Source organism: Pavona decussata, unplaced genomic scaffold (assembly GCF_977016875.1).
Source record: "Pavona decussata unplaced genomic scaffold, jaPavDecu1.1 SCAFFOLD_256, whole genome shotgun sequence".
NCBI classification, from domain to species: Eukaryota; Metazoa; Cnidaria; class Anthozoa; order Scleractinia; family Agariciidae; genus Pavona; species Pavona decussata.
The window spans coordinates 86,368-100,000 of record NW_028145659.1 but is presented as its reverse complement, the minus strand read 5'-3'; the positions used below and the strand labels follow the sequence as shown (position 1 = coordinate 100,000).

Genomic DNA, 13,633 nt, shown 5'->3' with positions numbered 1-13,633 from the left:
ACCCATATAATTGCAAGCAGCGGAACACAATAGAATGCTGGAATTAAATACTAAAGCTCCAATGTTTAATGAACTCTAAATATTGTGTAAAAACCTTATACATTCTGTGTACTTTATTATCCTCGATATTTATTTATTCATTTATTTATTTTAATAATGACATTACGATATCAATATATTAACAGTTGTAAGTCGTAAGATACCCCCACTGCAGTCGAAATAATCAAAAAGTCAGTCCTTTAGGGACAAGTCATTGTAATTATGAAGGCCGTATGTTCTTCGAAAAAGAGGAAAAACCTGCAAACACACACACATATGCCGTATTTCCGTTTTCACATCACTCACTCTGAACATTACAATCATGTCGCCTTGTAACGCTTCTCATAATACTGCAGGCTCACGTAGTTTCCACTGGTGTAATTTCTTCCGCATACGGCCCGCATATTACAAGTTATTCCAAGCTACAGAGAAACTAAACGGATATAGTTTCAATGAAAAATTGATAGCTTTTTTCCTCTTTATTTCCAACCAACTTTTTAAAACTCCTTTAGAATAATATGAACAAACTCACACGTTACAATCTCTTAAATTTCTTTAGCTGAAATTTTTAAGTCACACAATATGTAATGGAACATAAAGTTACCGTGCTCTTGTTAGTAGATCTCCTAAAATCCTTTCCTGGCCTCATTTCGCATGAAAAAGGGCAGTGTTGTCTCCAAAACAAACCGAATAAATTTCTCTTGTTACCATAGATTTAGGGAAGATTTAACCCCCAAAGCAAACAGCTTAGCCGTAGAGTCAATGGCCTTGAAGTTATGAAGATCCTTTCCCCAGGCTCAGAGACGAAGAAAAAAGCTACATAGTGTTAACATAACATGCTAATGAACAACATTCATTGTTCGATCTTGTCTGCTTCATCAATTTCTGCTGTCTTTGACTCCTGCACCCGATAATAATCTTTAGATTCATCCATCTTGTCCAAATCGAAGTATTCCGCTTCCTGAAGCAACATCTGCTCCACTCTTCCAACCAGTTCCTCAAAACTCGGCCGTTCATCCGGGTCTTTTTTCCAACAGTCTGTCATCAAGGTGTAGCTAGAAGGTGAACAAAAAGCTTGTTTTAAAGTGGTTTCTTTCCATCTTACCCAATAAACTCATAACGTATCTATAAAGTATAATTATTTAACTTCCTCTTAAGCTTCAACTCAGAACTTACTACTGAGAGTGCAGTCTTTCAAAAACTCTTTGTAGTTGGTAATTGTTTCTCCGATGGCTCAACTTCTGCACAAATTATCATTATCAGTGGCATTAAGTAACCTTATTCCAAAATGGTTTCCATTTTAATATTCTTTTCTTTGCATTCAAATTAGCCCTGCTAGTTGCTTCGCTCAAGGTGAAATATTCTTTTACATTTCCAGCTTAAGAACGAGGTAAGATGGGCTCGTTTGCATGCGAACAAAAAAGTATATTAAAAACGGTAGACTTTTTATGAATGAGGTCTATACTACTTGCAAATTATACAATAGCGAAGATTCTGCGCATGCTGTGATTGACCATTGCTTGCGATCTCTTAAAGACAGACACATAAGTGATGTCCCTTTGTGGAGGGACTCGCACACGTTTTCAGGATCCACAGTCCAATTACTAAGGAAAACGTTTCCCAAACTTACTCCGTGACAGACAACAACATAGATTATTTTGTAACTAAGCCAGATCCCTTCGGTGAGATACTAAGTGATCTCTTCCAGGTACAAAATGCTAGAATTTTGTTGTGAAGCCAATTTTGGGCCAGTGTGCTGAACTTGTGTCGCCGTGAGAAATTCAGCACCCGGATGGTGACGATTTATTACGAGTCACCGTGAAATAACTGCAAGTGTTAGCAAATGTCACTGTGATTGTATAAAAGAAATAAATGCAGTTCTTCCATTGGTCCTTTCAGTTATAGATTACAGAGGGCGTCAAAATGTGGTAAGGAGACCGCTGACACGCTCGCCGCGACGTTCTTCTTCATGATGTCATCTGTGATCTTTTACCAAAGAAAAGAACCGCCACATGGAACGTTGGTTATAATAAAAGTCGTGACAAGCCACATAACGATCTCCAACTTACAAAGTTTCTGGGCACATATCAGGTTTTTCCATTCGGTAATCTGTCTTCAGAAGTCTCAAGAGCTCCGTGTGGTTCAACAGTGGGTGCGGCGAGCCACCTGCAAAGAATCGATGTATTTGTGATAGACCATCAGTGTAAGACCTTGAAATGAGTGCATTAAATCTTTGACAGATACTCTGAGTTTCTTCACGAGTAATCAGAAACTTAACTGCCAGAAGAAAAGCTTCCGAAGGTTATTTGAATAACTAAGCCTAAAACACGTTTTTTTTGAAGTTCTTTTTAACAAGTACCAAATCCTGTGGACGTATATATAAGGAAGAGAAGGACTTAGCTGCAAGCCTACAGATTTTGTGAAAGGCAAGCTACAGGTAACAAACACACATTTGCTAAATAGAAAAGTGATACAATTAATAATCAGACACAAATAAAATAATTCTTATCAAGTGTTCCAATTTCCCACATGACCACTCCGTAGGACCAACTGCAAGTAACAAGAAAAGAAACTCACTGCAAATTCACTGAACGTAGGAAACAGTGAGATAAATTAAACTATTCCTTTTTACATTGCATTTGAGTGCTAAACACACTTAGCAATTATAGCTTTGTCCTCTTCATTTAGCTGTTTGATGATAGTTCAAACTCAATGCTTACACATCGCTCTTGACAGTGAAAATCTCTTCAAAAATGGACTCAGGAGCCATCCACTTGATTGGCAGTTTCTTCTCTTTCTGTACTTCGTACACCTCACGGTACAATTGGCGCATCAAACCAAAGTCGCCTATCTTGAGTCGTTTACCATGCCCCACTAGAATGTTCCTTGCTGCCAGGTCCCTATGGACAAAGCCCTTCTGAGAAAGGTAGCTCTGTCAATAAACAAAAAAAAATAACGGTGTTACATTCACTTGTACAGAAGTGAAGGGGTCGGTGTGGAGGTTTCATACTGCCCTTTCCCGATTCCTTTCTCTTTTGTCCTGGATTTCGTTAAGGAGACTACATTGTTTTCTAGTTTTACACACTTGATGAAAACTTTGAAGAGAGTCTACTGTTTTGTTGTCATTTCGCAATACAGTGCAGGGATGGGCAATAAAAATGCTATTGTTTCGACCACATCACTTTCCTGCAGGTTTCAGCAAAATGTCATGCTACATTTATATGCTAACGCTGAAGGTGCGCGTGCGCGGACCCCATCGGTAAGAGATTTTGGTAAACCCACGAGTGCGAGAAATTTTGGTTTGGTTATGACGTCACTTCCGTCCGACCGACCGCCCGACCGAACGTACGTACGCTTCTTTATATAATCCAATGTGAAATGAGACACTCAAACCCTGTGCTGCAACCCGGGTTTTTTTCGGCGGGAAATGGGATGGCCAACTTCTTTCAGAAAAAAAAACCCTAGAATTTTGAAGAAATCGTTGAATATTTCGACAAACGACAATGTCGAGAAAGCAGGCGACTAATAAGGAAATTTAAAACCCGAGAGCAACTGAGAGGGCAAACAAACAGGCGAAATCTCAGTTGAAAACAGAACTCAGGTGAGTAAGCAACTCGTAAGTCGCTTCGAAATTAAATGCAATTTGCAGACAATTGTCGGTAATTTTCCATATTTAACATATTTCAAACTACACACAAATACTTAAGTCGTTGCCATACGACAAATATTCGCGGATAAATTAATTTTGAACATTCACAGAGCTATTCAAAGTTATGAATTGTTTTGAACATTTTGTGTTGGACTTAATGTGTATCATAAATTCATTCTCAGCGCACATTTGTAAACACGCAGTAAACGCTTAAATATTTCGGACCACAACCAAACATTATTTTTCTTGTATTCTCCTTTTGTTATCATTTACTTAAAGACTAGATTTATTTCTGTAGGAGAAATATTCACAAAGTTATGAATTGTTTGAACATTTTGTGTTGGACTTGTGTAATTCATTCGCCATTCTTAGCGCATATTTGTAAACACGCTCTAATTTTAAGCGCTCACTGAAATTTTTCGGACCACAACCAAAAGATTAGTTTCCCTGTATTCTTCTTTTATCAACTTTTACTTAGAGACTAGAATTATTTCTGTGGGAGAAATATCCCCAGAGTTATGTAAGCCATTCGCAGCGCATATTTGTAAACACACTCCAATTTTAAGTGCTCACTGAAATATTTCGGACCACAACCAACAATTATTTTTCATATATTCTCCTTTTAAAGCCTAGAATTATTTCTGTAGGAGAAATATTCCGAGAGTTATGAATTGCTTTGAACATTTTGTGTTGGAGTTGTGTAACTCATTCGCCATTCGCAGCGCACGCATATTTGTAGAAACGCTCTAATTTTAAGCGCCCACTGAAATATTTCGAACAACAACCAAACTTTATTTTTCCTATATTCTCCTTTTGTTAACGTTTACTGAGAGACTAGAATTATTTCTGTAGGAGAAATATTCACAAAATTATGAATTGTTTGAACATTTTGTGTTGACTTGTGTAATCCATTCGCCATTCGCAGCGCATATTTGTAAACACGCTCTAATTAATTTTAAGCGCTCACTGAAATATTCGCGTAAACAGTTTACTTTATATGCACTTAAGATATCTGTAACTCCAGAAAGGATGAGGAATTTGTAAAGTTATTATGTGTTATTACGTTCATACAATAAGCAGACTTGAATGTATATAAATGCTATTAAAAAGGAATTGTGGAGCTCCGCTTTTAGACAGGGCTAAATATATATATTACCGGCCGCCATTATTTACGTACCATGCCTCGTGCTATCTGCCAGGCAAATTTCATCACATCAGCAGGATCAAACGAGTCACAATTTTCATCACACACTTCGTCAGTCATCCCAGTAGAAGCCTCTCCGGACGGGCTTGCTGACGAAAAGACGACCATCGGTATTTCTATTTTACATTCAACGTTTTCACCAGCATCGGGTTGGTCTTTATCTTGCAAAAAAGTGGAAGGCTGGGTGTTGTTATACAACGCCCCTGTTTTCTTTCCTTCTGCTTGGGCGTCCTATAAAAAATCATTTACAAACTGAGACAAGAACGCTCGGAACTCACTTTTTGTGTAATGAAAGTGACTGATTTGAATAGATTTGTTGAAATATCAGGGTTTTCGTTTAACAATATCAACAGTTGAATTAATGATCGCACTTAAAAAAAAAAGGTTGTTCTTCTCGCCAAATTTCAAGATGACAGTTTTAGAAAATAATGTTACAATTAAACTTTTTAATTGTTGATTCTACTAAAAAAAAAAGAAAGAAGCTTCTCCTACCTGATCTTAAAGGACAGAGAAATCGCGAAAAATCATGATTTGTCAGTAGTTCAAATTGTCATTTACTTTGACTGACAGCTTCTCCCTATCGTAATCAACTTCATAGGCTCGTCACTGAATCACGACACTTTGCGCCTCTTCGTCCAATAACTTCGTGTTTGCACGATGGTAGGAATGAAAGACATGACGCATATTTGCCATATGTGTCAATACAATTCGAGGGGGCGGATAATCTCCTACTGATCTAAACTATTTAGGTATGTGCAGCACTAAAGGGTATGGTTCTTGATAGAAACCATTTTGGTTTGAAAGCCTAAAAACGGGTACGGATCTTAGAGAAACGTAAATTGGAAAAGAATGTATTTTCGTTTGAAATAACTTCAGGGTTTTGAGAACCTACAAATACAATACCTTAATTTATCCCTATTTAACTTATTGCACTACAGTTTGGTCTTCTACTTATGTAACAACTCAAATCGCATTTTTCTTCTTCAAAAACGAGCTGTGTGAGCTATGACAAATTTTAATCACCTTGCACCTTCTGCACCTTTATTTTCACAATTGAATTTTTTTAGATATTTTTAAAGTGAATTCCCTTTTTATTGCAAAATTTATGTTTTCCTATCACCAAAGTTTGCTGCCCTCGCCCTTTTTAAATTTATTTCCGACTAGTGGTCAAATTCATTATTAGGATACTAGAACCTCGGCTCATTTCGACCTCAAACCTGCCGAACTCATATCAAGCAATTTACTATACTCTTTAAAGGGCCAAAAATATGGAATGCTTTGCCATTATCAATTACGTCTTCCTCTAGTCTATCCTCCTTCAAAAAAAAGCTTGTTGATTCCTCAGTTAATTGTATGAAACGTCCGACTCTTTTATGTCTTTATAGTCTTACCACCGTACTAGTCTTACAGTCCTAACATATCTCCGAGGAGACCTCTCAGTCTCCTCGCCACTTCTTACTTCTTCTTTTACTATTATCATTCACTGTAAACTTATGTGAGATCTTAGTCTATTATTCACTGTAACTTTCCATGAATGGATGTCGGGGTGAATAAATAAAGTAAAATAAATAAATAACCTCAAACACTCAATCGTGCATACATGTACCTGATCAGCGGTTGTGTTTTGTGCCCTTGTTCCAGCATAAAACTCCTCATCTTTGTTACTACAAGCGGTTCTTAGAGTAGAACCGCGTATCTGAAAAGCAAGTAATCAAAACGTGTTAATTATGAGTTGCTAAGTCGAGTTATTAGTTATTAGTTACTAGTTATCGAGGGCTGTCATTGGTTTGTTCTGGTACTTAGTTTTTATTTCACCATTCATTTTTAGCAAAGCAAACCTTTACACATGTAAGTTAAGTATCACAGCCGTACTACAGCCTTATGACTCGCTTCATCTCTGCACTATCGGCTTTTCTAATTCGTACTCGTGAAGTTATTACCTATAATTTATGTCAAATGAGAAAACGTTTCACCTCCTGTTGGTAAGAAGAAAACAGAAATACCTGACTTCTCTTGCCCCTGAGCCAATGAAGCAAGTCTCCATGAGGAATGTACTCAATAATCAGACGAAGTGGTTTAGTTGTGGTCCAACAGCCGAGAAAACTCAACACATTCTGATGTCTTCCCACGTCCTTCATCATCTCTATCTCGTCCATAAATTCCTTTTCCTGCTCTTCGTTTGCGTTTTCTTGAACACAGAAACAACAAATAGTTATTGATTTATTTCTTATCGAATTTTATCGGGAAATTAGTTTTTAAAGAAGCGGCCCAATTAAATTAGGCAGTGTAATTTTTATTGAAACAGCATCACTTCAATACATTACGTTACTTTGTCCGAGTTCACGTACGTAACCATAAACGAGATGAGCATCTATGCTTGCTGGCTGACCATTTCAGATACAAAACCCAGGTGCGGTATTACATACTTCTACACTTCCACATGAACAAAAAGAAGCCTGTTTGAAAAACAAGCTGTCATTTACTTCATGTCTTCGAAATGTGAGAACAATGTCTGAGGTGTAATTTCATGGCGCTGGGTGCTTTTGGAAACGTTTTTGTGAACAGTCTTTAATCCATCTGGTTCAACAGTCCCAAGCCAAAAACAATCAGTTCAACTTACCATGCAATTCTTTCACAGCAACAATCTCCTGCTTCTTGGACTTATTAACATGGGCCTCCTCATTTTTAAAGTAGTCCAGGCCGTTCGACAGCTTCGCTTTGTGGACCTTCCCAAATGCTCCTTGACCCAATTCTTCAACAAATTCCATCCTAACTGGAGGGATTTCGCAGCCATCCAATACTTGTATGTCCTTCGCGGTCCTGAAAAAATAATGATTAAAATATACTATTAATTATCAAATTCTTCTAAAATTCTAAGAATAACATTTGTCAGGCTAGTAAGAGAAATAAAAATAAACAGATTTATGCGGGCTAGGGTTCTTAGATTTGTCCTACATTGTCTTGGAGACTATACTCAAAAGTACTAATTAAGCGAATCGAGAAAAACGCGAAAATTGTGTACGTCATAACAAGGATGAAATATAACGTTAAAACTTTCTGGATTACCTGCATCTTGCCATTTTACCAAAAAAAAAAAAAAAAAAAAAAAAAGCATGAAAGAAGAACCAGTCATTTGGTGAGCTTTATTTCCAACAAGTAACTGGACTGCGAATAACGAGGAGAAACAATTAATTTCGTAACAAATCCTACCTCTTTGTATGATGTTGTTTTCTTTTTTTATAATACTTAACACCAGTGACCAGGAGAAGAGCAACCAAAAATGATCCAGCAAGGGAAAAGACAAGCTTCAGAACACTCGCCAGGGATATAACTGTGGCATCTAAAAAAATAATCAAACTGTTTCGAATTCTATATTCCTTGTGTCATGTTATTTTGCTTCAAATGTTCTTCAAAAATTTTCAAACCAAATATTTATACCCATTGAATAAGTATTCTTACAGTGCTTTCGTCTTTATAAACCTTAAAGGCTTGTTAAAAACGCCTTAAAAAATCTTAAATTGGTTCAATTATCATTCGTTTCAAGATTTCCTTTGTTCTCACAAATGTTGGTCCTGATGTTAAAAATGGTTTAAAGTGCTACCATACTATATTGTTTTCGCTTTTACAATTTGCTTACCATCCGCTCACCCTCAAATGTTGCTTAAGGACGGCGCCTACTAATACCGAAGTATTTTTGTGCGGTTTATGACTATGCGGGAAAAGCAGACCTTAGCAAGGGCTATTGAAATCCAAAAAGAAAATTGGGGGTAACCACGCGTTTTTTAGAGATAATTAAGCAACAATTATTCCTCCATAAGAGCTATGAAAATAAGGCTTAGAGGATAGATTTTACGTCAAAAGGTCCACAATAGGGAGATTTGACGTTATATAACGTGTTAATAACATCATGATTACCAAATGGTGGCCATATTGGAGTTCTGGATTTTTACAAAACTTTAACAAAATGCCGAAATTGAACAAAAAGTAATCAAAACCAATAAAGGAACATTATTATGAGCTAAAAAAAGGAACGTTACAGTAAGTGATTTTCTATTTTCTGATAAACTACCTGTCAAAACGACGTCCAACTCAAATAAATTTCTGAATCTGCATAACATTTTTTAAAAAACGTTATTTCAGATTCAAAATCGCGGCGGGCAGAATTCACCCCTTCCCTGGTCTAGATAGGGTGTTGTTACCGATGGTACGTAATAAAAAGCTACGCGTACAATATTTCCCATGCAAGACTATCTGGAATGCTTTTAAAAGAAAGAAACCTAAAAGATTACAGCTTCAACAGAATTTCTTACCACCCTCCCTTGTTCTCACAACTTTAACATAACTCTTTGGTCCATCACCAACGGAAGTGAAGGCCAACACTTGAAGTTCGTATTCTGTGAACTTATCCAACCCTGTGACAGTTTTGGAAAGAACTGAAGCGCTCTCAATAAATAGAACGGTTGACGATTTATCGGAGCCTTTCCTTTTAAAGTACAATTTAAATCCCGCAATATTTCCATGTCTGGAGTCCACCGGTGGTAGCTGCCAAGACGCTAAGATACTAGTAGAAGTTATTGCAGTCACTGCAAATCCGATGGGAGCTTTCGAGGGAACTAGAATTAAAAAAACAAACAAACAACAAAAATATAACAATCTTTTTATCTACCCGTGAAATCAATTCATTAAAACAATGTAATTGTTGCCTGACTCAGTCAGGCGATCAATCTATGCTTCAATCAGCCTTCAGTAATCAGTTGATCAGTCTTTCACAGAGGCGGTCATTTATTAAGTTCAGTCAGTCAGTTGATCTATCAGTAACAATTAAATCACTGGTCAAATCCAACACGGCCAGGATTGTAAATACTTTTCAGGCTTCATCTTTATATTATCACAAGTCGTAGGGCGGTTTTTATCCAGGTATGTAATATCACCCTTAAAACTAAAAAACTCCAGAGGTAAACTTTCACCTGTACAAGATGGGTTAGAATATTTGGAGACAATAGGGCGTAAGCAAGTGACGTCATGCATAATAATGAGGCTCATGAAAACGAAGTATCCGCCATGTTGGTGTTCCACAATCCACACCTTGCGATAAGATGTCTAAGAAGATCGTGGATGAAACCGCTGCGGGATTTCCTCTTTCAGATTATGCAAGGAGCTTGGAAGTGCATGTACGAAAGCGCTACTATGAGGAAATTGAGCCGGTAGGAATTGATCCTTTTTTGTTAAGTGAAAAGGAATTCGATTCAGAATCTTTATCGTCAGTGGAGTCAATCGATGTGGTGTCATTTTAAGTTCTGGAAACGAGCCACTACACCCAGGACCAATTTAAAGCCTTCAAAGGTCTGCACACTTATAATCATATGGTATCTGGATTTATCAAATCTGTGCAAGGACGAGTTATAGCGGACAACTAGTTTGTGGTTATTGGTAAGGTTCGTCACTCGCATAAAAATGAATGAACCGTGCGTTCCTTTGTGGATAACTACAAAGAAAACGGGGACAATCTTGAGTGCGCGCTGTCGACGATGCATGGCTGGATTGGGTGAATGTTGCTCACACATTGCAAGCGTCCTCTTTTTTTAAGAGACCTTTAACAGAATCCGTGAAAAGCTATCCTGCACGGAAATGAAATGCGCTTGGATATTGCCACGTTATACGAAAGATGCTTCGTTTGCAGAGGTAAAGGATATCAACTTTAAATCGGCCAAAAACCTTAAGCAAGAGTTAGATCCTACTTTGGAGAATCTTAACCAATCATGTGCCTCCGAACCATTGCAGTTTACAGTGAAAGCAGACAAAAAGACTCCAACAACCCTTCGCTAGATACTTCAAAACTTAATGAATTTTTTGCTAGACTTGATCTTTGTAAAAATAAACCAGTTGTCCTTAGCATAATTTATTTCTATTCATAATCATTTGTGCCTAAAAGCAGTCACATACGACCAATTACCGACTTGTGTGATAAGGCATACGTAGACATGGAAAACCGCAAACTGTTAGAAGCATGCTCAAATATCAAACTGGAACTTTCCAAGGAGGACTTAAGAGTGATTGTCAGTAAAAATCAAAGAAATGGTGGCCACGGTCAAAAAATCGATTTCGCTCATACTTTGTCAGTTTGAAGGCCTAGGTAAGTGACTGAAGGATATGAGGTTAGTTTTTTGAAATATTCCATTTAACGGCAGAAAACCACGAAAAACGGTCACCCTACCGGAAGCTCAGATTTCACCTAGCGGAAACTCGAAATTTTACACTTTTCAGCTTCTCGCTACACAGACGTTTACATAGCTGTGAATCTTTCTTAAGTATAATTGAATACATTGATTCTTCCTTAGTCAAACCATGGCAATAACTTTTATCTCTACTCATTTGTGAGTGAACTGAGACCCGATTAAGAAGACACACTTTTCTCATTTACGCGAAGGTGTAAAATAATCCAAACTCAGCGGCGAAAAAAGCTGACCGGTAGTTCTTCAAATCCTCTGATATTATAACCAAAGACAGTTCAGTCATTGATTTTTAGGTCTACGTTTTTAAATCTTTAGGATCTAGTAGCACTTTTGCATGAACGCCGATCAAAATTCCATAAAATTCAAATTGAGCGCCTTTGAAATCTACAACTCTACATAACAAAGCACTATTGAATAAATTAACTCCTCGGCCAAAGTTTGTACATAAACATGAGGGTATTACGTTTTTAGCGTTTTGAACCGTTTTAAAGTATTTTTTGTTGATGTTAAACATTGTCTACACTGAGGTAAAACAAACTATGAAACACCAAAATTACCACGAGCTGAAATTAAATCTCACAGGCTCGCTTTTTAATCTGTGTCACGCACGAACGACTTAGCTACAATTAGTACAGTAACAAACAGATATTTACATCTGTTGATTTGAAATAAGTCTTATTTTAAAATATCTTAGTCAACGATGTGCCAGGTTCCCCGGTTAACTTGCTGAAATAAAAATAAAAGAAAATATCAATTCAAACTGAAACGATTAGAATTGATGTTATTAAGAATGAGAAGCTTTATGCCGTCGATAGCCAATCAGAAGTACCGGTTCTCACGAAAATTTCATCGTTCTCTAAATAAATAAATCGAGTTATCTTTATCTGTGAAACATTGCATCTAAAACCAGAGATTATTGTCGGGGAAGTTCATAGAACAACGATGTCTTGTTCGTTCTTGGATATTGGTGGTGGGATTTGCGGCGCAGACGAACGCACAAGTTCTTCAACTTCCGTCACGCCACTCACGCTGTGTAACAGGGATATAAAAAATCACAAACAGTCGTTGAAATTTTCCGGAATTGAAACGGAGGTAGAATTAATTTTTGGCGAGATGTGGATGTTTTCAGAAGCCGGCGAATTTATCGGATATGACTATCTGTGCGGTTCATCGTGCCAATTTATGTATAGGTTGGCGAAGGACTGGTAATCTTTGCACCATCCCAGAAGTTGTTTTTTGGTTACTGCAAGGAGCTGAGGAAGGCACCCGCACTGGAAAAAGGATTAAAATTTATTCCAATCCATGAAGATATTTGAGCTTTCAAAACAGCTCGTCCCTGTGGGCTCAGGTAAGCAACCAACTACTTAATGTTCTACCAAACAGGAACTCTCTCCAATGAATTATTTTTAGTCTATTCATTCTGATAACTTAAGATTATATGAAAGAGTCATTTGTTTAAACGACTGAGAGAAATAAGTAGGGGTGGTGAGGGTCATTTCATTACTTATCTCTTCATTCAGTTATCCAATCCAATATTTTTATAACAACCTTTACTTCATGCCTCTCATTTTTTTATGGATTGCGCTTATATTAGTGTGTGCACTGTATAATGCCCTACCCACTTTGTCGCCAGGTATGTGAGTGGGTGAGTGAGTGAGTGAGTGAGTGAGCAAGTGAGTGAGTGAGGGAGGGAGTGAGTGAGTGAGTGAGTGAGTGAGTGAGTGAGTGAGTGAGCGAGCGAGCAAGTGGGTAAGTGAGCGAGTGAGTGAGTGAGTGAGTGAGTGAGTGAGTGAGTGAGTGAGTGAGTGAGTGAGTGAGTGAGTGAGTGAGCGAGCGAGCAAGTGGGTAAGTGAGCGAGTGAGTGAGTGAGTGAGTGAGTGAGTGAGCAAGTGAGTAAGTGAGGGAGGGAGTGAGTGAGTGAGTGAGTGAGTGAGTGAGTGAGTGAGTGAGTGAGTGAGTGAGTGAGTGAGGGAGGGAGGGAGGGAGGGAGTGAGTGAGTGAGGGAGGGAGGGAGGGAGGGAGGGAGGGAGGGAGGGAGTGAGTGAGTGAGTGAGTGAGTGAGTGAGTGAGTGAGTGAGCAAGTGAGTGAGTGAGTGAGTGAGTGAGTGAGTGAGTGAGTGAGTGAGTGAGTGAGCGAGCGAGCAAGTGGGTAAGTGAGCGAGTGAGTGAGTGAGTGAGTGAGTGAGTGAGTGAGTGAGTGAGTGAGCGAGCGAGCAAGTGGGTAAGTGAGCGAGTGAGTGAGTGAGTGAGTGAGTGAGTGAGTGAGTGAGTGAGCAAGTGAGTAAGTGAGGGAGGGAGTGAGTGAGTGAGTGAGTGAGTGAGTGAGTGAGTGAGTGAGTGAGGGAGGGAGGGAGGGAGTGAGTGAGTGAGGGAGGGAGGGAGGGAGGGAGGGAGGGAGGGAGGGAGTGAGTGAGTGAGTGAGTGAGTGAGTGAGTGAGTGAGTGAGCAAGTGAGTGAGTGAGTGAGTGAGTGAGTGAGTGAGTGAGTGAGCAAGTGAGTGAGTGAGTG

The 13,633-nt window shown here is 38.4% G+C and overlaps 1 protein-coding gene and 1 long non-coding RNA gene across 2 annotated transcripts in view; both read right to left on the bottom strand.

The window, feature by feature from the left end:
• Nucleotides 1-633, bottom strand: part of LOC146456372 (uncharacterized) — a 71,113-nt gene extending 70,480 nt beyond the window's left edge. The window contains exon 1 of the long non-coding RNA XR_014858826.1: nt 534-633. This is a non-coding gene — a long non-coding RNA (uncharacterized LOC146456372). The remainder of the gene's footprint in view (nt 1-533) is intronic.
• Nucleotides 634-678: 45 nt separating this feature from the next.
• Nucleotides 679-13,633, bottom strand: part of LOC146456370 (uncharacterized) — a 44,824-nt gene continuing 31,869 nt past the window's right edge. Inside the window, exons 11-20 of the mRNA XM_085093183.1 lie at nt 9,203-9,505; nt 8,103-8,232; nt 7,513-7,712; nt 6,896-7,080; nt 6,499-6,588; nt 4,866-5,123; nt 2,760-2,971; nt 2,551-2,589; nt 2,109-2,207; nt 679-1,094 (exon numbers count right to left, since the gene is read on the bottom strand). Of these exons, the coding sequence (XP_084949309.1) occupies nt 893-1,094; nt 2,109-2,207; nt 2,551-2,589; nt 2,760-2,971; nt 4,866-5,123; nt 6,499-6,588; nt 6,896-7,080; nt 7,513-7,712; nt 8,103-8,232; nt 9,203-9,505 (1,718 nt within the window). The 3' untranslated portion in view covers nt 679-892. The remainder of the gene's footprint in view (nt 1,095-2,108; nt 2,208-2,550; nt 2,590-2,759; nt 2,972-4,865; nt 5,124-6,498; nt 6,589-6,895; nt 7,081-7,512; nt 7,713-8,102; nt 8,233-9,202; nt 9,506-13,633) is intronic.